Source organism: Phalacrocorax aristotelis, chromosome 3 (assembly GCF_949628215.1).
Source record: "Phalacrocorax aristotelis chromosome 3, bGulAri2.1, whole genome shotgun sequence".
NCBI classification, from domain to species: Eukaryota; Metazoa; Chordata; class Aves; order Suliformes; family Phalacrocoracidae; genus Phalacrocorax; species Phalacrocorax aristotelis.
Window position 1 is genome coordinate 117,091,083 of NC_134278.1, and position 21,079 is coordinate 117,112,161.

The 21,079-nt window shown below is 38.6% G+C and overlaps 1 protein-coding gene across 1 annotated transcript; it reads left to right on the plus strand.

The window, feature by feature from the left end:
• The first annotated feature begins 236 nt into the window (after positions 1 to 236).
• On the plus strand, positions 237 to 12,332 carry NLRC4 (NLR family CARD domain containing 4). Its single transcript, XM_075089802.1, is given in 12 exon segments — positions 237 to 399; positions 2,871 to 3,113; positions 4,534 to 5,064; positions 5,067 to 5,831; positions 5,834 to 6,000; positions 6,002 to 6,169; positions 6,172 to 6,409; positions 6,412 to 6,507; positions 8,619 to 8,707; positions 9,472 to 9,631; positions 11,760 to 11,852; positions 12,192 to 12,332. Coding segments are annotated over 12 exon segments (2,742 nt in total). The 3' UTR covers positions 12,221 to 12,332.
• Positions 12,333 to 21,079: the final 8,747 nt, after the last annotated feature.

Here is a 21,079-nt window from a genome sequence, read left to right on the forward strand (position 1 = left end):
TTTAGTGTGCTACAAACAGTGAGATTATTGCTACATAAAGCTGGTAATACAGGAGACTATTGTAGATTCTAATTTAAGTTTTGGCTTAGAGAGGGTTAATGTCAATAGACTGTGCTTCTCCACTTGATATTGAGTATCTTAAGGATTTCAAAAAAAAGCTTGTCTAAGCAAACAGTATTTTTCATTCAGTATATTGTTAAGCTACTCTTAAAAATCGTGGGTTTGCTTACATGAGGATGGTGATTAACATTTACAAATGGGAGCTGGGGGTTAAAATTGATAGCTCTATGAAAATACCTGCTCAGTGCTCAGTAGAAGCAAATGGAAGGAATTGTGAGAAAATGGAGAATGAAGGAGATAACATTGTTGTGGCACTGTGTTCATCCATAAAGCCTTATGGTATCTTAATACTATGGTCCGCTCTAGCATTCCATCTCAAAAAGAATATAATGGAAATGAAAAAGGTCCCAAGGAGTGGAACATCTTACAGAAGAAACTCCTGGAGACAGCATACTGTGCGAGATGGACCTTTAATCTGACCTGCTAGGTATTGTCAAAAATGTACTTTATTTTCTCAGTTGTATCTACTAAAAGTAAGTAATTTTATTTAAGGTACCTTTATTTAGTTTTACATAATGAATACATGAACTTAAATGTTGGTTTTATATGCTACTACCTTAATTACCATTGCCACCCAAATGTATCTTGGTATCATTCACAGTAAAAACAAATAAGTAACGTATGCCTCATTCACTTAATGATAAAAGTGTAAAAAAATAAGAATCTGCATTATATATATATATTACACTGTGAGGCTATGCAAAACATGAACTGAAACAATGTGAAAAGAGAACTGTATCTTTCTGGTTGTCAAAAATAATGACCAGATTTCCTTTAAAGGTTATATCTTAATGATTGCTGGTCTATGAGAATGATCTGTTTCTTGGGAATTAAAGCACAGAATATTAAAATCACTTGCTTAAATTGGTATTTCCTGCTTATTCATTTGAAACATGATTTAAATTTATCGAGTAAAAAATATCAAATCAAAGTAATTGTAGTCAATTCAAGTAGAGGGAATATTGCTATGTCTGACTAATTTCACATCAGCATTTCATGAAAGGTAATATTTTTCTGGTCTAGGAAAATGACAGTAATATCTGGAGTATTCAATCTTTTGATTTGCTTTGTTTTTCAGCCCAGATATTAGATTCAGTGTTCCATATTGAAACTTTCAGTCTGAACAAGTAAGATTTATAAACTACACTTTCTTTGTATTTAATGTTAGTTGTAAATAGTAATTAAAAAATCAAATAACCTTGAAAAGAAAATGTATTTTCAAAAAAAGCTATACATTTTAATTGCTATATTTATATTCCAGTTATATAATATGGCTAGTTATTAACAATGTAAAAAGTCTTGCTCTAAAACATTTTTTTAAGGTAGCCTTTACGGAGAATTTTTATTTTAAAAATCTCTATTTCAATATATTATAGATAGAAAATTTTGGATTAGTAGTTTTTTTCTGACAAAATATTTTTCTGAACTGGTTGTTTCTCATGTTAACTGTCTTATAGTAATTTCTACAGTTTATTCCAAAATATTGCAGATCATTTCAGACTTGTAAAGACAGCTTTCTCCCTTTTCTCCACAATTGTACAGAAGCTTAAGTTTTATAAAATTACCCCTGAAAAAGTCTTATGTACTGTAATATTCAAAGTCTAAAAAACTTAGAGGAATGATAGTCTGGTTTTATTTTGACATGTGTAGGTAAATCAGCACCCCCAACATTTACTTTAAAGTTCCACACAATTAAATTGCAAATTTGCAAAAAATGTAAAATTCTTAAAATGCAGCTCTTTCTGGCAAAATGCTTGTGGCCCACACACATCTTCCCGCGAAAGACATCCCCATGACTGCCCTAGTTATTATATCTCAAACCTCTCCTGGATTTTGTGGAAGGAAAGAGAACAGAGCTGCCCAGCTGAAATGGGGCTGTCCCTAATGACTCCAATTTATCAACATGAGGCCAGACCTCATTTTTATCATGTTTTTCCTTTATCTCCTCATTGCCTACACAAGGCTGTTACCTATGTTCAACAGGCTATTCAAAACTAATTTTGGCCAGATATAAGCATGTCTTGGCTAGCTTGGGAGCTGAGAATCTGTGCATTTCTCCAAGTGACACACAGATAAATATCATATATATATATTCCTTCTGGTTAGGAGTGCTTGCATGCCTTGACACTGATTCTTAGCCATCCCAACCACAGAGTACAGAAGCCTGTTTGGGGATGTTTTCATCCTGGGATGTGTTCAGGACTGCCTATGATCTTGGGCATTAAGTGTAACTCATTTGACTTTTTTAATCTTAAAATGAGTATAATAAAGTTTAAGTACTTCATATAGGTTTTGTTTGAAGAATCAAATTATATTTGTCATGACCTGCATGAACTTGCCAAGATTTTCAAATGCAGATCCAGAAATATGAACCCATATTTAGACTTATCAGTAAATAATATAATTTTCGAACGAAATCTCTATTGAAACTTCTAATATGTTTCTGCGGTGCTGGCCAGCATCGCAGACATAGGATGTGACTTTCGTACCTATAATGACACATCCCATACTGCATCTTTTTTACCGGAAACCTCCTCTCCATTCACAGAAACTTTTACAAACTTTTCTATATACCTACTAAGATCTCACCATTTCCTGAATATTGTTTGTACCTGTGTAGATATTAGCCACTCAGTGCACCATAAAAGTGTGCATTGAATACTGAAGGACCATTTACGTCTCAGCTACTGCATAAGCTAGACTTATTCTAAGAAATTTAATTCTCTCTTCTCAGTGGAATTTATAGAAAGCAACAGAGTACGTCATTCAAATAATGGGAATGATCACTGTCAAGCAAAGAGCAGACAACCTTTTGGCCTGCAATGTCATGTCTTCTGAAGAAGTGAATACCATTGTCTGTGAAAAGGTTGAACATGATGCCTCAAGAATGATGATTTATATGATTTTGAATAGAGGCTCAAAAGCCTGCAGTATTTTGGTTAAGTCACTTGAGAAACACAACCCTTTTTTTTTTCATGACCTGCAAGGATATTGTAAGTATTCCTGGTTATATTTTTGTCTTCTAGTCAGAAGTTAAATTATTACAGAAAAAAAAAAACATTGAAAACTTGCAATGCACTCATTTTTAGAATGGTCTGATAATTCTGTGGTTAAGTAAACTCTAATTCAATTTGTATAATCTGAATTGTTTCATCTGAGAGAATAAGACTTTAAGAACACTAAGTGTTCTTAGTGAAGGTCACTTAGTGAACACTAAGAAATTTTACAAACATTAAGACACAAAGAGGGGAAACCTCTGAAAAATTCTGAAAGGGTGGAAATCATCTGTGGTCAGATAGCTGAAGTTCAGACAGCTAAACACATCCCATCATTTGTTTATGATAAGTGAGTTGTGGGTGAGCTGAGCACTGAATTAGATCAGTTCTATGGGCAAAATTAGTATTAAATGTAATGGGAATATGTAATGAGTTTTTCAAATATAAACCTTTTCCAGGGAAGCTGAAACTACTTGTACACAGGCTGCAAGTTTGTTATGTTGTTAAAGGACTATCTTCTTGTGTGAATGTAATGCATACACCTAGGCTAATCTTTTGGCACTCCAGAGAGGCATGACGCTTGTTACCAAAGCATTTCTCTAAAATAGTTTTCCCTGATTTCCTTCAGTTTGTGGGAGTGCGTTTCTTTACTCCACCTGTTTCAAAAGTCTGGTCTTGAAGTATATGTCCGACTCAGCCCTGTCCCTTAGTCTACATATATGCACTTTAAAAAGCAGCGCATACAAACTTTCCAGGACTCCCTTTAGAAGCTGGTTTTCTGTAAGCTTCAGACTTTCTAGATGTTACTAAATTTTATTATGTCTATGATGGAAGGTTCAACTAAGCTCACGTCCAAACTGTATGAAAGCAACTCTTAGACTAGCCAAAACTAACAAAAATGCAAAAGGCATAATTTAAAAAATAGAACTAGATTAAAAGTTCATTCGGTTCAACTGTCAAAAACTATTACTGATTTTAAAATATCTCTCTTAATACTCTAATACCTTTCATATTTATATAAACGCTCTCTTACAATATTAAAACCTTATTACATAAAAAACTAATACTCTCATCGTGCATTTGCACATATAAATTTTCATATGCTTGTATGAAAGCTTACATTTTTGGAATCCAGTGCACAAATAGGAGAAGTCCAAAAGGCCCTCAAATAAGGAATTAAGTGGAGCCAGAGTGGTATCTGCAGACTATATGAATCTTCTGCACAAGGAGTAACTACAGCCTTTATCAATTAAGTCTCACCTAGACAGTGGACAATAAATATATCTCATGCCTCTTGCCTACCAGTATTGGATTGATTTAGCAAGTACGTTCCAACAGTTCTTCCAAAAGTAATGAAATTGTAATTGACAAACTCATTGATTGTTTAATTCACTGATATATGATCCATTTGCCTTAGGTACTTCCAGGCAAGTGAAACAAGACAAATTAAATTACTTGATTCAAGATTTAAAGTATGTGTATCCATCTTCAGCTTTTCAAAAATATCATCCTCTGGGTAGTGATATTGACATAATTTTTGATTTGGGAACTGCCTGCACTGACGTCTTGCTGTGGAAAAAAGATATACGTAATAGCAGGAAAGGGCAGCTGACGCTGAATGTACTTCTGGAGGAACTGAAAAATCCCTGCATTGTAGAAGGAGAAGCTGGCAAAGGAAAAACAACTCTTATGAAAAGAATTGCTGTACTCTGGGCTTCTGATAATTTGTCCACTTTGAAAAAATTCCAATTTGTTTTCTTTATCAGCCTAACTAGCACAAGAGGTGGAATATATGAGACTCTCTGTGATTAACTTCTCCTTGAACAATACCCCACCTGCAAACAAGATTTAATGAAAATGCTGCTAGCACAGAGACAAAGGGTCCTTCTCCTGTTGGATGGATATGATGAATTCAAACCCCAAAACTGTCCAGAGATAGAAGTAATGATTAAGAAAACCACAAATTCAAAAATGTGGTCATTATTGCTACCAGGACTGAGTCTATCCGCAAACTCAGACAATTTGGGTCACTGATTGCTGAAATAGGAGATCTATCAGAGGAGAGTTGCAAGAAGCTCCTTAAAAGCATCTTGACAAATAAGCTGGCTGATGGTCTGTTAAACCAGCTTGAAGAGGCCACTTCCATGAAAAACCTCATGAAGACTCCTCTCTCTGTTATCATTGCTTGTGCCATCCAAATGGGTGAAAGTAATTTTCATCCAAGCACTCAGACTCTACTTTTCTCTACTTTGTATGACTTGAGGGTGGAGAAAAATAAGTACAAAACAGAAGCAATAACAGATTATCATATTATTCTGAGCATACGTCATTGTGGAGACGTAGCTTTAGATGGAATATTTGATCAAAGATTTGATTTTCAGTCTGAGGATTTAGCTGATGTAAAAGAGTAAGTCCTGCTAGCTTCAGGTCTTCTGAATGAATACACAGCTCAAAGACTAAAGCAAACATATAGATTCTTTCATAAATCATTTCAGGAATACACTGCAGGCAGAAAATTTTGCGAACTTCTGACATCCTGCCAAGAAGCAGAGGTGAAGAAAGGGTATAGTTATCTACAGAAAATTAATACTATTTCAGATATTACTGGTACTTATTTCAGTTTGCTCCTCTACACTTGTGGATCCTCTCTAGATGCCACTAGAATAATTTTGGACTTATTGAAAATAATTGATCAGCACAGAGATATTTCTCAACTGTTTTCATTAAAGAATCTCTCTTTGGAAAGCAAACACACAAACACCCAGAAAATATAACAGAAACGGAATATTTAAATAAAACCGACAAGGATATTTTTGCAGACTGTGTCATTAATTTCTGTTATGAAAGTTCTTCAAAATCATCATTGAGCAGAAATTTTGAAGAGGTTTTTCTGTGTTAAACATATTTACATTAATACTCAAAATATCCCAATTTATTTCTCTGATTTCTGTAGATACTTACCAAACTGTGTCAGTGTACTAGGACTCATTAAGTTAGATATTTTTGGGAATTACTCACCAATTAAGGAAACAGACAATGAGAAGATCTTCAAATTAGAACTTACATTCCTGAAAAGGCTGTTTTCTTATTCTTCAACTGGAACCAGAGTATCAGATCTTTAGAAATTACACTGCAAGATTTCAACAAGTTAAAGAAACACGATATTAAATATCTGGGCAAAATATGTTGCTCTGCTGTAAGCCTCAAGCTGCACATCAGCAATAGTGCTGGTATCACAGGAACATTGAATGAAGTCCTTGAAACCTGTAAAAACTTAGAAGATCTTACTGTGGAGTCACACCTCTTACTATGGAAGATGAACAACAGATCACAACAATAACAAAGCTGAAAACTTTACATATAAGAGATCTGCCAAGTGAAAATCTAGAAGGTATAGTATTTACTGGCAGTAAATGAGCTTTTTTAGATAAATGTGGATGAGAAGGTAAAGCAAAGTGGCTCATGGCTCCCTTATATATGGAAGATGCCTGGGTTTGATCAGTTTAAAAAATGTTATATTGCCAGAATGCAATTCTGTATTCAAGGTGAAAGTGACTGCAGTCTACTCAGGCATGTAAATTTATTTATGTTACTTAGTTGTGTAAATCAGGTCTGGTCTTTGAATTCCTGTAAGTTGCCATTTCATTATATTCCTGGTTCTTGCTATGCAAAGGCCTTTGAATTCTTCTAAGTTGTCATTCCATCAAATTCTTGGTTCTTCGTACACAATATATTAAAAAAAAATCTGGGTTTTAATAAAATACTAGATGGGAGAAAAATTTATCAACTCTGGTGCAGATAATCCACAGTAAATTATATAATGTCTATAATAGCTAAACTTTCTAAGTGCTGTGGGATGCAGCGTACCATCACTTCAACTTAGTTTTCGCAACAGATGATTATGGTTTTGGCAACCAAATGAGGCTAATGTAACCTAATCTCGTCCTGCAACATTGGACAGAAATTTTCCCTCATTGTTTCCTATGGCCCTGTCATAATTTCTGAGTAAGCTTTTTTTTTTTTAAAAGAAGTCTAGTTCTGATGTTAATACGTAATATGATGGAAAATCTGCCATATCTTTTGATAAGTCATTCCAATAATTGATTAAATGCTTCTAGCTTGAATAACTGTTTTCTCTTAAAGCTACAATGGTATAATAGAGTTTAGCAACTATAGTATAGTATGCTCCAGACGTACCTGAGGTGAAGGACTCTGCAAGTAGGATGAGGGACATGTTTATGCTGTGAATCACACACATACAGGATCCTTCCACACTATTGTTAGAGCAGGGCATTAGTAGAGGATGGGTGCATCTGCTGCACTGTGCTCCGAACTTTTCGTCATTCAAGCTATCCATGAATGTATCTTGTCTTGAGAAACATACACAAGTACTGATGATACCAAATCTCAGAGATAGGTTATCATGAGTCAGCAAAGCTCTCTTGCAGTGGTAAAGGCTAAGCACAGGGTGGACTGCATTAGCAATAGAGTACCTGGGGAAGCGGTTATTCTGTTCTATTCTGCACTCTTGTGGCCAATCCGAAGTAGTATGTGCAGTTTCAGACTGCCCAGTATAAGAGACGGTAACAATCTGGTTAGAGTCCAGTGGAGGGCCACTATTGTGGCCAGGGAGCTGGAACACCTAATACACAAGGAGAAGCCAAGAGAACAGGGCATGGTTTTCCTGGAGAAGAAAAAGCTAATTGGGAAACTAATTGCAGTCTTCCATTACCTTAAGGGTGTTATAGAAAAGATGCACGCTCAGTGGGAGATTGAACTAGATATCCTCAGAACTCCCAACATGAATCTTTTTATCCTTCTATGACGTATAATCTCAAGATTATTCTGGAACTACATACTAAATAAAAACAAAAAATCCTCTTCCCTGTGTGCACAGTTATGCCAAGGTTGTTGGGGGAACAGCATAAGAATATAGTAACAACAGCCATACTGATTCAGATAAGGGTCCATCTGCCTTGGTTCATTGTCTCCAATAGCACCTATGAGTGGACATCTAAGGAAGAGCAAGAACAATGCAAGAATCTATAATACATTCTTCTTAAGAATCTCACAGCCTCTCTTTTAAGCTCAGATCAGTTTCCTCTGCTTACGATTTATTTATTCAGCAACCTCCCCAAAGGGTCCTGCTAGTACTTGTCTTTGCTTTGAACCCATGTAAACTTATTGCATCTGCAGCATCCTTTGGTAAGGGTGTGGAGGGCTGTGTCCTTAATCTTGGTTTTGGATGAGTTTCAATTAGTAGCCTCTTGTTCTTGCACTGGAAGGAAAAAAACAAATAGTCTCTACCCAGTCTTTTTCAAGCACTTATTATTTTGTCATATTCTCCTGAGGTCATCCGTTTTAGATGTTCATATTTTCACACAAAACTGTTATTTACTTTTCACAAGAAACTAATATCACTGAAGTGTATATGTTCTACAAATGAATTTTTCCTGTATTAAATTAACATTCTGTATACATCTATGGGGTTTTTTTGGGCAGGTGGACTTATTGATGGAATAAAGAAACTTGTGAATGCCGAAGGGCTTGTACTAGAGAACATAAGTATGCATGAAGGTGATGCAAAAAAAAAAGGGTGATTTTCTCTATTTCATACCATAATCAAGTACATAGTGCTGAGAATGTGAATGTTTTAACAAGTTGGTCTGAAGTTTGTACACTATTAAGACTTGAAAATCCTGTCATCTAATTTAAAGAAGTAATTTCTTATATATTTGCATTGAAGTGTTGATATGGTTTGTGTCCTGATTGTCACGAAGTATTAGAGTTCTCCTTTCAAGTTAGCAATGCATACTGTAGTCGAACAGATCTCACATACTGATCCCAGGACTGGCTAATCTGCTTGAACTGCAAGTCAGGAGGTTGCAATGGTGATAGTTTCCTTCCCTGACCTACTGCTGACTTTCTGTAAGGTCAGTCACTGGATACCAAGTTGAAAAGTTTGAATAATGTTTGCTAGGGCCACACAACCCAGTAACTGAAATGGAGATGGCAATCCATACATCTACCCATCCTCTCTCTGATGGCATGGTAAAATAATGCTTCTCCTGGATTTGTTCCACCAGAAGATCACATTTGGTCTTCTGTGAGTTACCTTGTCCGGGCTGAGGGGCAGTTTATGCTGATTATGCATTACAGTAGCTGAACAAAAGGGTGTGTTTATCTTTTTTTTTTTCAGACAAAAGTTATCATATATTTCATGGCATCAAAATACAGATAGTTGTAGTATGCCAGACAGGAAACATCTAATTCTGTCTAGCCGTTTGCTGTGATCAAGACATTCTAAACATATCAAAACACTTCATCTAGCAATGTGACCTTTTTTTTTCCATTCACAGCTGAAGGTATGAGAAATTTGAGAAAGCTACGCTTATTATACATGAATCATTTGAAAGCTATTGGGGATGTAAGATCAGTTCCTGATGAACTAAGTGAACTTGAAGAAATCTAGCTAGTCAACTGCTGTATCTCCAGTGATGCTGTGGAAATTCTAGGTAAGAATAGTGATAGTAACTTTACAAACTGAATACTTATGTATGTTTTGAAAATCAAAACATAATTGTATAACAGGAGAAAAAAGCATATAAGGATAAAATCAGAAACACTTAGGTTCACAATGAGTTTCAGTTGGTAGAGATGTAAAATGCAGTAAGGAAAGTTTATATAAAGATTTTATATAAATCCTAAGTATAAATTATGTAAAAAAGAAAGACAAACTATTGCATAGCTCTACAAACAAACAAAATAGGAAAGCAAATAATGGATGATGCAAGCAAAACTAGTTTTCAGAGTTTTTGTTTCAGTCATTACCAAAAAGATTCATTTTGGTCAGGTACATGCTCAAAAATTTTTTACAAGGTCACAGTGGTACAAATAAGGGCAAAGAAGAATTATTTAACTGAAACAGATGAACTCAGGTTAGGAGAACTTAAGGAAATTCACAATTAAATCTGTAGGGAACAAGCTGAAAGAATCATTGAACCATAGACAGCTGTCTCTGAAAATTTTGTGGAGGCAGGAAAGTGGAAAATCCAGTATCTTTTCCATGAAAAGAGGAAATGATACACAAGCCTACCTCACTTTGATACCAAGAAAAATTCTGAGACAGATTATCACACTAACATTTTGTAAGCACTTAAATTATAGAGACAAAACGTACTGTGAACAAATCACGTCAAACCTTTCCAGGGAACAGGGTAATAAGATTGTGAAATGATGAGCCTGGATCTATCATAACTCAGATGAGGTTTTTAACACTATCGTATACAACATCCTTAACAGGAAGCTAGTGAAATGTATATAAATAAAATGGGTGCACAACTGGTTGAAAAATTACTTTCAAAGAGTTATCACAAATGTTTCACTGAGTGAGAGGACATTCTGACACAATCAATTATGTCCTTCCTTGTTCTAAATAATATTTTAACTGATGGCTTAAATGACAGGATGGAGGATACGCTTATAAAATTTCAGATGATACTGAGCTTGGAAGGCTTACAAGCCCTGCTGGAATGCAAAACCAGAAATAAAGGTGGATGCATTTAAGAGGTGGTCCAAAAACAACGGTGGGGAACTCAGTATAGAGAGATGTAAAGGGCTGTAGCTGGGAATGAGACATCAATTTCATGAATATAAAATGGAGATTAACCTGTGTAGCAGAAAAGAATCAGAGCTCTTCTGTGGAAGGCTGGAAATATTATGCTATTGCAAAACATGTGCTGGTGAGTCCTTGGGAACAAATCTGTGCCCAACCTCAGTATCATGATTAAGAAAGGTGTAGAGAAATCTGGAGAGAGCACCAAGAACAGCTAGAGGTTATGAAAATGTGATTTATGAGGAATGGTTTAGTTTTGTTTTGATTGAGAGAGAAGGCTGAAAAAGATATGATAAAAATTTTATGTTCTTTAAACACTGTTACAAAGATACAATAATCAACCATTCTTTTTGTCCACTGGGAGAAGAAAGTAGCTGAATTTGCAACAAAGAATATTCAGATTGGATGTTGGCAGAAACTTTCTAAAGCCAGGAAGGTTAAATAGGACCTAGGGAGAATATGGAAAATTTCAAAGAGCAAAATAAATAAATATGTACCATGAATAGTTTAGGCTCATCAATATCCTGCCACATTACAGATGCTAGACTCCCAGGTCCCACCTAGTCCTACTCTTCCACATTTCTCTGATCCTGTTAAATATATGGTTTTATATCATAATAGGAATACTTGACAGCTTTGTGAAGCAGGATGTTGAAATCTCCAGGGCTTAAACCACTGAAGAATCTACCATGTCTTCAGACAGCTTTGCCCTGCATTTGTGTTGCAAAGATGTCTTAAAGTTGTCTCACCACCACTGAAGATTCATTTAGCCACCAGAGTGTAAGTTATGCAGAATCATTGCTTCAGCTTTTATGGCTGGCCAGGTCCTTTATTTCATTAATTCCAAGGGACACAATTAACAAGAGCACAGTTTGCATCAGAGGGACATCAGAAAAGTGAGAAAAACCAGGAGGCTGTTAAAAATCTTGTCTTGCTGTTCATTAAAAAACAAAGCTAAAAAAGGTGCGAAAGAAGACAAGTCATTCTGCACTGAAAACATGTATAATAAGCATTTTTCCCTCCCATAGCTCAGAATCTTCATAATTTGACAAAACTGAATGTACTTGATTTGTCAGAAAATTACTTAGAAAAGAAAGGAAAAGATGCTATCCACAGACTTGGTAAGTCAGAAGATTTCTCCACATAAATCATTTAAATTGGGAATGACCTTCAATTCTAAGACTTACCCAGACAGAAAATCAAGAATTCTTTCCTCTTTTATTTTTAAGTAGGTTATATTTGGTATCCTGAAGCATTTCCTCTCAGTGAATGGAGAGTTTTTAGAAGTGAGGAGTGTTGTATGCAACTGACTGCTCTGGCTTTGCTATCAAAGCAACAGTCTTGGAGTCTTTAACTTACCAGTATTTTCTTCACTGTTTAAATGTGATTTGGTTTAACTTTTTAAAGTGATTTTACAGTGAACTGTTATAACAAAAAAAATTACACTTATTTTAACTTAGTTGATGGCTTAATATCCTACCTGGGATGAACATGCTGATGTTAGGCGTGCCTAACAAAATTGTTAGAACTACTGGAAACAATGCCACAGCTGACAAAACTTAGAATGAGGAAATGGAGCCTCACTGATGTGGAGGTCAAAATTCTAGGTAAGTAAAGGTACTGTGGATGAGCAAAAGATGAAGGACAAAAACCTGAAAAACTCAAAACCAGTTCAGGAAACCCAGCAACTTTTAATAGTGTGAGTGAAATAGCGTCAAATCTGTGTAGGATATAGAGATAGAGATATATATAGAGATATATAACATTAGATGATCCAAATAAAAAGCCATATTTCTACTCAGCAAGAACCATTATCCACTGTATAAGTAGTGCAAAGAATACTGCAGGCAAATGGAGATTCCTGATGAAGAATGTCCTTGAGAGGGAATCTTTTCTGATTGACGGATTGATTATCTCCTCCATAAACATGACAGGAATACATCAGATCTTACATCAGATCTTCCACTAACATGATGTCTGTTATGGAACGTATGTCAACAGTAGAATTAAAAAAGGCAAATACTAGTTTAACTTTTGTCAATGTAAATAGCTGAAGATCAGTGAGATATAAAAGCTACCTGGATTCACAACACTCACCCCTTCTGAGGATACATTAGAAATGAAGTGTCAAAATGAATGAGAATTTTCATGAGTCTGATCTTGCACTGCTTTTGTATGAATGATTATGAGCAGCAGTCTATAGGCCCATTTAAGTTAATGACCTTTCTGTAATTAAAAGTATCCTGTTGCATGCAACATACTGCAGGTTAAGTTTTAATAAGGAAGAAAAGTCTAGATATAAAAAAAATTGTGATCTGTGTCTGCTGTATTTTACACTCTTCATTCTAAATAAGAAAAAAAGTAATATGCAAGGACATGTTTAAACCCTTTTCTATTAAGGATGGTATTATTTTAAGCTTTGAAGTTCAACTGACTTCAGTAAGATTCAGTTCAATATTCTGAACAGGAATAATTCTCTTCGTTAGGCTTGAAGCAAAAATAAATACATAAATATGTTCACAGGCAATTTCTTTTCAGAAAGAACACCTGGAGAACCTTCAGCACTTGGAGTTGTCAATGAATTGTGTGACAAGCAGTGGCTGGCTTTTCTTCATGCAGCTGCTGATCTTTCTCAAGAAGCTGGAATCTGTAGATTTCAGCAGCAAACAAGACTGGGTGTCTACATCACTGTTAGTGTGCAAATTAAGTCAGGTACTAACCACACTGAATTATTTAAAGGAGATTAAAGTGACTGGGTGGAATTTTGATTACCATGCTCTTGGACTTATTAATGGTGCGAAGGTAAACTGTGGAAAACAATTTCAGCTGGTGAACACTTAAACAGAAGGAGCTTTCCCAGTGGGCATTCACTTACAATCTTTCATTTTTGAGAAATGCTCTCCTCTATAACCACACACTGGATCTAGGGTTATTTGGATCTCCTGGTCTGCTAGTGAGATGGAGTGAGAATAGTATCACATCCTTTTCTGGGAGAAAGAGGTCAAAAGGAAATAAAAGATAGATCACCTTGCATTAGCCCCAAATCCTGCAACCTGTAATGTCTCTCATTATTTAAACAGTCTCAAGGAGTGTTCACTTTATCTGTGTGTCCTTTCTATGAGCCCATTTTTATTAGCTTTGCAGTTTAACTTTGTAGATTAGCAAAAGCTCTTAATAAAAAGGTAACAAGGGATGCAACTTGATGGATAATAGGTAGGTGTTTTAGCAGGGTTTTTTTTCAGTTCGCTAGTGTAGTTGTCTCACCTAGCACATAGAAACTTTTCCTACTGGCAGGGCAATTCTAGTATAGCTCCATCTCTACAATAGACTATGGGAAAATTTATTGCTGAGACAAAATGTGCCAATGAAAACTTAGACCTCTAAAATAACAACAGTGTGATTAGAGCGTATTAGCTCTGCAAGAGAAGGCATGGTCACACAAGCGACTGTGAATTAAACAGTGTTTTTAACAAGAGCTACTCTGCAGTTATTAGCCACAAACGAATTCTTACTCCACAGCAAAACACCAGCTAGCTTGTCTCAAGTGCCTTTTGCCATCTTTAATCTACCACCATTTTGGCTTGTAAAAAGAAGTCAGCTTTTATTGTTTTCTTTCACAATAAGCTACCTCACATTTAACATGTGGTAAGAGTTTACACATGGACATTGTAACAAAGTTGCAGGTGTGCTCTAAAGTTCATACTGTGGTCCACTTTAGAGGAAGTTAGTTTTCTGGTACCCTTAGTTCCTGGTGTAGACAAGCCAGAATGCAGTCTCCAGGCCCTCATAGTCCACAGATATTCCAGGAGAGAACCGTATACACAAGGCAGCTCCAAACACAGCCAAAGAAAACAGGAGTCACTTGGCCATTTCTGTAAAAAGTGGTGGCCTACCAAAGTGTGCTGGTTTTGGCTGAGGAGGGGTTAATTCTCCTCACTGTGGGGGTCGGCTACCTTTCCAGCTTCCCGCGCTCTGCCGCGTGGCGGGGGGAGCTGGGAGGGGCGGGACCATGGTGGGGGCGGCTGACCCCGACTGGCCAATGGCATGTTTGTTCCATACCACATGACACCATGACCAGTATATTAAGGGGGGGCAGGTTGCGGCTTGGGGGAGGTGGGTGTTGGGTTGTGAGTGGTTGTGTTGTGTGTGGTTTGTTCTGGTGGTTTGTTCCCCTCTCCCCCCTTCCCCCTCTCCCCCCAGGGTTTCGTGCCTCTTGTTGTTCTCCTTTACATTGCATTTCTGTTGTTGTTTCTTTTAATTTTAATTATTAAACTGTTCTTATCTCAGCCCATGAGTGTTACCCTTCTGATTCTTTCCCCCATCTACCAGTGGGGGAGTGAGCGAGTGGCTGTGTGGGGCTGAGCTGCCGGCTAAACCACGACACAGAGACACAGACTCCTGTTTCCAGTCTGCCACTGGAATGAAGGGACAGGAGCACCAGTTAGAGCTGCTGTTTCACTTCTCTAGGCAGGTGCTTGTATGTCACAAACCCATTAACTCTGTGTTATCTCTTCATAAGCACTTGTACTTGTGGGTTCTGTTTTGTGCCAGAGAGTGCTTCAAAGCTGTTTCATTTGCAGGGCCATGATCTCATTGCAATCACAGAGACATGGTGGGGTAGCTCGCGTGACTGGAATGTGGTCATGGATGGCTACAGGCTTTTCAGGGAAGGCAGACCAGCAAGGTGAGGTGGGGGAGTTGCTCTTTATGTGAGGGAGCAACTGGAATGTATCTAGCTCTGCCTTGAAGTGGAAGGAGAACATGTTGAGAGCTTGTGGGTAAAAATTAGGGGGCAGCCAACTATGGGTGACACTGTTGTGGGCATTTGCTATAGGCCACCTGATCAAGAAGAGGAAGCTGATGAAGCCTTCTACAGACAGCTGGAAGTAGCCTTGCAATTGCAGGCCCTGGTCCTCATGGGGGAGTTCAACCACCCTGATTTTTGCTGGAAAAGCAACATGGTGAGTCATGCATGATCCAGAAGGTTCCTACAGAGCATCGAGGACAACTTTTTTATGCAAGTGATGGAGGAGCCAATGAGGTGAGATGTGCTGCTCGGCCTTATCCTAACAAACAAGGAAGGGCTGGTTGAGGATGTGAGGGCTGGGGGTAGCCTTGGCTGCAGTGACCATGAGATGGTTGAGTTTAGGATACTGTGAGGTAGAAGCAGGGCTATGAGTTGGGTTACAACCTTGGACTTCAAGAGGGCCAAATTTGGCCTCTTCAAAGACCTGCTAGGAGGAAACCCATGGGCTAGGGCTCTGGAAGGCAGGGGGGTCCAAGAAAGCTGGGCAGTATTCAAGGACCACTTCCTCTGAGCTCAAGATAAGTGCATCCCCAGGAGGAAGTCGTTAGGCAGAGGAGCCACAAGACCTGCATGGATGAGCAAAGAGCCTCTAGAGAAACTCAAATGGAAGAAGGAGGTTCACAGTATGTGGAAAAAGGGACTGGCCACTTAGGAGGAATATAGGAATGTTTTCAGGGTGTGCAGAGATGTGATGAGGAAGGCCAAGGACCACTTGGAATTAAATCTGTCAATGCATGTCAAAGATAAGAAGGGCTTCTTTAAATACATCAGCAGTAAAAGGAAGACTGGGGATACAGTAGGCTCATTGCTGAACAAGGAAGGGGCCCTGGTGATGCAGAGAAGGCGGAGTTACTAAATGCCTTCTTTGCTTCACCCTTTACTGCTAAGGCTGGCCCTCAGGCATCGCAGCCCCCAGAGAAGAGAGGACAAACTGGGACAAAGGAAGACTTACCATCGGTTGAGAAAGACTGGGTCAGAGATCACCGATGCAAACTGGATCCTTGCAAATCCATGGGCCCTGATCGGATGCACCCGCGAGTGCCAAGGGAGCTGGCGGATGTTCTTGCTGAGACATTCTCCATCTTCTTTGAAAGGTTGTGGAGGACAGGAGAGGTGCCTGAGGACTGGAGGAAAGCAAATGTCACTCCAATCTTCAAAAAGGGCAAGGAGGAGGACCTGGGGACTTATAGGCCAGTCAGCCTCACCTCCATCCCTGGAAAGGTGATGGAGCAGTTCATGCCTGGAGAGGACCTCCAGGCATGTAGAGGACAAGAAGGTTATCATAAACAGTCAACATGGATTCACCAAGGGGAGATCATGCTTGTCCAACCTGATACCCTTCTATGATGGCATGACTGGCTGGGTCGATGAAGGGAGAGCAGTGGACGTTGTCTATCTTGACTTCAGTAAAGCATTTGACACCATCTCCCATAGCCTCCTCACAGGCAAGCTAAGGAAGTGTGGGTTGGATGAGATGACAGTGAGGTGGATTGATAACTGCTTCATTGATCACGACCCTCTGAGTTCTGTTGTTGAGCTGGAGTCTGGATGGAGGCCTGTCACTAGCAGTGTTCCCAGGAGTCTGTGCTGGGTCCAGTCCTGTTTAACATATTCATCAATGACCTGGATGATGGGATAAAGTGTAACCTCAGCAGGTGATGATACCAAGCTGGGAGCAGTGGCTGATACACCGGAAGGCTGTGCTGCCATCCAACGAGACCTGGACAGGCTGGAGAGCTGGGCCGAGGGGAACCTGATGAAATTCAACAAGAGCAAGTGCAAGGTCCTTCACCTGGGGAGGAACAACCCCATGTACCGGTACAGGCTGGGGGCTGAACTACTGAAAAGTGGCTCTGTTGAGAAGGACCTGGGAGTGCTGGTTGACAACAAGCTGACCATGAGCCAGCAATGTGCCCTTGTAGCCAAGAAGGCCAATGGCATCCTGGGCTGCATTTAAAGGAGTGTGGCCAGCAGATTGAGAGAGGTTATCCTCCCCCTCTGCTCTGCCCTAGTGAGACCACACTTGGAGTACTGTGTCCAGTTCTGGGTGCCCCAGTTTAGGAAGGACAGGGAACTGCTTGAGCAAGTCCCGCAGAGAGCTACCAAGATGATCAGGGGACTGGAGCATCTCCCTTGTGAGGAAAGGCTGAGGGGCTTGGGTTTGTTCCGCCTGGACAAGAGAAGACTGAGGGGGGATTTCATCAATACCTATAAATATATAAAGGGTGGGTGTCAGGATGATGGGACCGGGCTGTTTTCAATAGTACCCAATGACAGGACAAGGGGCAATGGGCACAAGTTGGGACACAGGAAGTTGCAGCTAAACATGAAGAAAAACTTCTTCCCTGTGAGGGTGCCAGAGCAGTGGCACAGGCTGCCCAGGGAGGTTGTGGACTTTCCTTCCCTGGAGACATTCAAAACCCACCTGGATGCATTCCTGTGCCCCCTGCTCTGAGTGTCCCTGCTGAAGCAGGGGGGTTGGACAAGATGATCTCCAGAGGTCCCTTCCAACCCCTACCATTCTGTGATTTGTCTCCCTGTGCCCTGCCAGTGAGAAGATATACAGCATTTTCCCTGTAGTTAGGATCCTTAAAAGGAATGATACCAATTTAGCAAAGCACCGAATTCAGTGAAAATGCTTATCTCTATTTACAAAATATGACACAGACTAGAAGATACTTTTTTTTCCAAGTAGCAAAATCCTATGTGAAATATATAGACTGAAAACTGAATAAAAATAGAAAAATTGATTTAAAAATCACTAGGATGCATCTGTGAAAACAGACACATGGATTTCTGTAATAAATCCTTATTTTTTGTTTTGACACAGAAAGGAGATCTCAGAATAATACAGCTTAAAAAAGATAGCCTCATCAACATTTATGAATTTCAATCCTTTCAATTACTTAGTTGCTTAGCAGAGCAACTTTGTGCTTCAAAGCTCTGTTTCAGATTGGTCAAAATGTGAAAGGATAACCAAGCTCTTGGTAGCCCCTGCATCCCTCTTCCCACCGCTCTATTTGGTTTCTTTCCTTCCTACTTCCCCAGCAGACTATACTTCTTGCCAAAGACTGTAGTTAATGTTGTCTGCAGTAGGAAAAATGAAAAGGTGAATAAATTAGAGAGGCCATTTTTGTTATGCCTATTTCTTTCTTTTCCTTTTTATCACTGGCTCCTGATGCTGCAGAGCCAGACAGATTTCTTGCCCTCCACAGCTTTGTTCTGTAATAAAAAACAAGTAGGAAAGCATACTTTATATTTTCTGGTGGATATTGAATTGCAACATACTGATGGTGTTCTTGTCTTGAGATGTATAAATCCACTCTGACAGTTAGGACATATGATACAAAATGAAAGAGCTCTATTAAGCCTCATAATTAATTTACTAGGATGTGGACAGCTGCTTGAAACAACCAACATATCTTCAAAGGACTTCATTTTCCATTTAAATGTAGTTGTGAAAACTCAGATCTAGAAAGCAGCTATTGCTGAACCTGAAGAAGAAAGTGTGGGCAGTCCAGGCAAGTGGCCTTATAAGAACAAGGTCTTGGAGAGATGGTGGTAAAAATTCAGGCCTGGAGCTTGAATGGAGATGGGTGATCCTTTTTTGAGGATGATTGCAATTAAGGCGCCTTAGGGAGAAACTTAGGGAGCAAACCAGGAGCTCGGGCCAGATCCTGAGAAAGTAGAATGATGAAGAAAATATTTACTTTGTACTTCAGGTGGTTGTGCATTTTTGTTGCCAGCTGGCATCTTGGACATAATAGGACCAAGCTGGAAACCTGAGATATAGATTTGGGTAAGGCCTAGAGAGTAAATAAGAACTAGATGAGGGCTCTGATAGTATGCCAAAAACCAAAGGATTGTGCAAGCACTGAGGCAATCACCTTCCTAGAGCTATAAATGGGATATGTAAAGTTTTTCAGTGGAGAAAGGGAAAGGGGAACAGAACTAAAAAACAAGTGCATGAACTCACAAAAATGAACAAATGAAGTTACTCAGATAGTTGGGGACAAATCTGTACAAGTTTGATTTGACAGTGCTATCAAATTGAACTGCTGACTTCCCTTGTTAGGCTCTCATGCTATTCAGCCTTACTATTCCAGTCTGAAGACCTTTCTGTTTTCTATGAAAAGATTAACAAAGCCACGCATAATTTAATTACTGTAATTAAAGGACTATTCTCTTCTTTCCAATGTGTTGTTTTCTTTTATCCTGAAGTGTCATGTTTCCAGAGAGAGTGCTTTGCATTGTCAGCCCTTTGCCCTCACTTTGTGCTGATGTAAGTGAATATATACAGTGCATAGCAATGCAACATCAGGCACTGGAGATGTGGAAGCTTATGTTGTGTAGAGAACTGGAGCGTGTTCCATGTCTTGTGAGATCAGAAACAAGTGCCATTAACTCTAGTCCTTGGAGGAATCCTTTACTTTTGGTAAGTAATGGAACAGTGTTTGTTAGGACTGCTGATGGGGCAAAAAGGCAAGCAGCAGAAGAGCAATGTTTTAACTACTTCAAAAATGGGTAACTGAGTCTTTGGAAGACAGTTCTACAGAGGAATCAATTGTAGCCTGTGGATAGTCTCAATCCTACTAGAAGAAAGGCATAAGACCAGACCCTGGTTGTTCCGTGGTGGATTCAGTGAACAAACCTACATTTAGTTGCTGTTTTCCTCACTAAACCAGCACATTTCAGTACTTCTACAAAATATTTTAAAAGTGAAAAATTGACCAGCAGTGTCCTCCCCTCCATTCTATAAAGTAAAGGAGCCTGAGACATACAAAGCTGATTTTTCACATTCCCTCAGTTGCTTTCCCCAGTTTTCCTCCACAATATCTTGGATCATATTCTTTTATACTTTGTATGTGATTGTAGTAAGCACAGTAGCGCTGCATGTGAACATGAACAATTTTAGGTTTGTTTTTACAGTCTGTCCCCTTCCTTCCTAAAGGTCTGATGATTAACAAGCTGAGTTATAATGCTATTGCTGTACATTCACAACTTAGGGATAAAAAGATGCTGATGAAATACTTAAAATGTCAAAACATAGATATATAGAAAGCAGGAAACTGCACCCATCAGAAGATCATTGTTTGTTGTTACAATACTGTATAGTGTATGCTTTCAATGATTTATGAATGATCATTTAATCTGCCTTCCCAGCCCTCTGGATCTGAATTAGTCTCTTGATAGCTCTGATTAACTTGGCCCCTTTCAGTCATACAGTGCTGTTTTTGCTTGCAGATAAGCAGCTTTTGGTTCGTTGTATTTGGACTGTTTCCCACAAGTGGTATAAATGTGTCCTTAATGCTTCTTACAAGTTTGTTAATAAGATTAGAAGGATGATGGTAATATTTGTTGATTACTATCTAGTATACTGCTAATCCATTATGGCGGTGAGGAAAGGGAAGTACACATCATGGATTTGAACATAATCTCAAACAGTAGCACTTGTTAACCTTCAGCAGCTTATGTATTTTATTGTGCTCACTGCTAATTAAAATTCTTACACAGAAAGCTTGCTTCACCCTAGGCTTGACC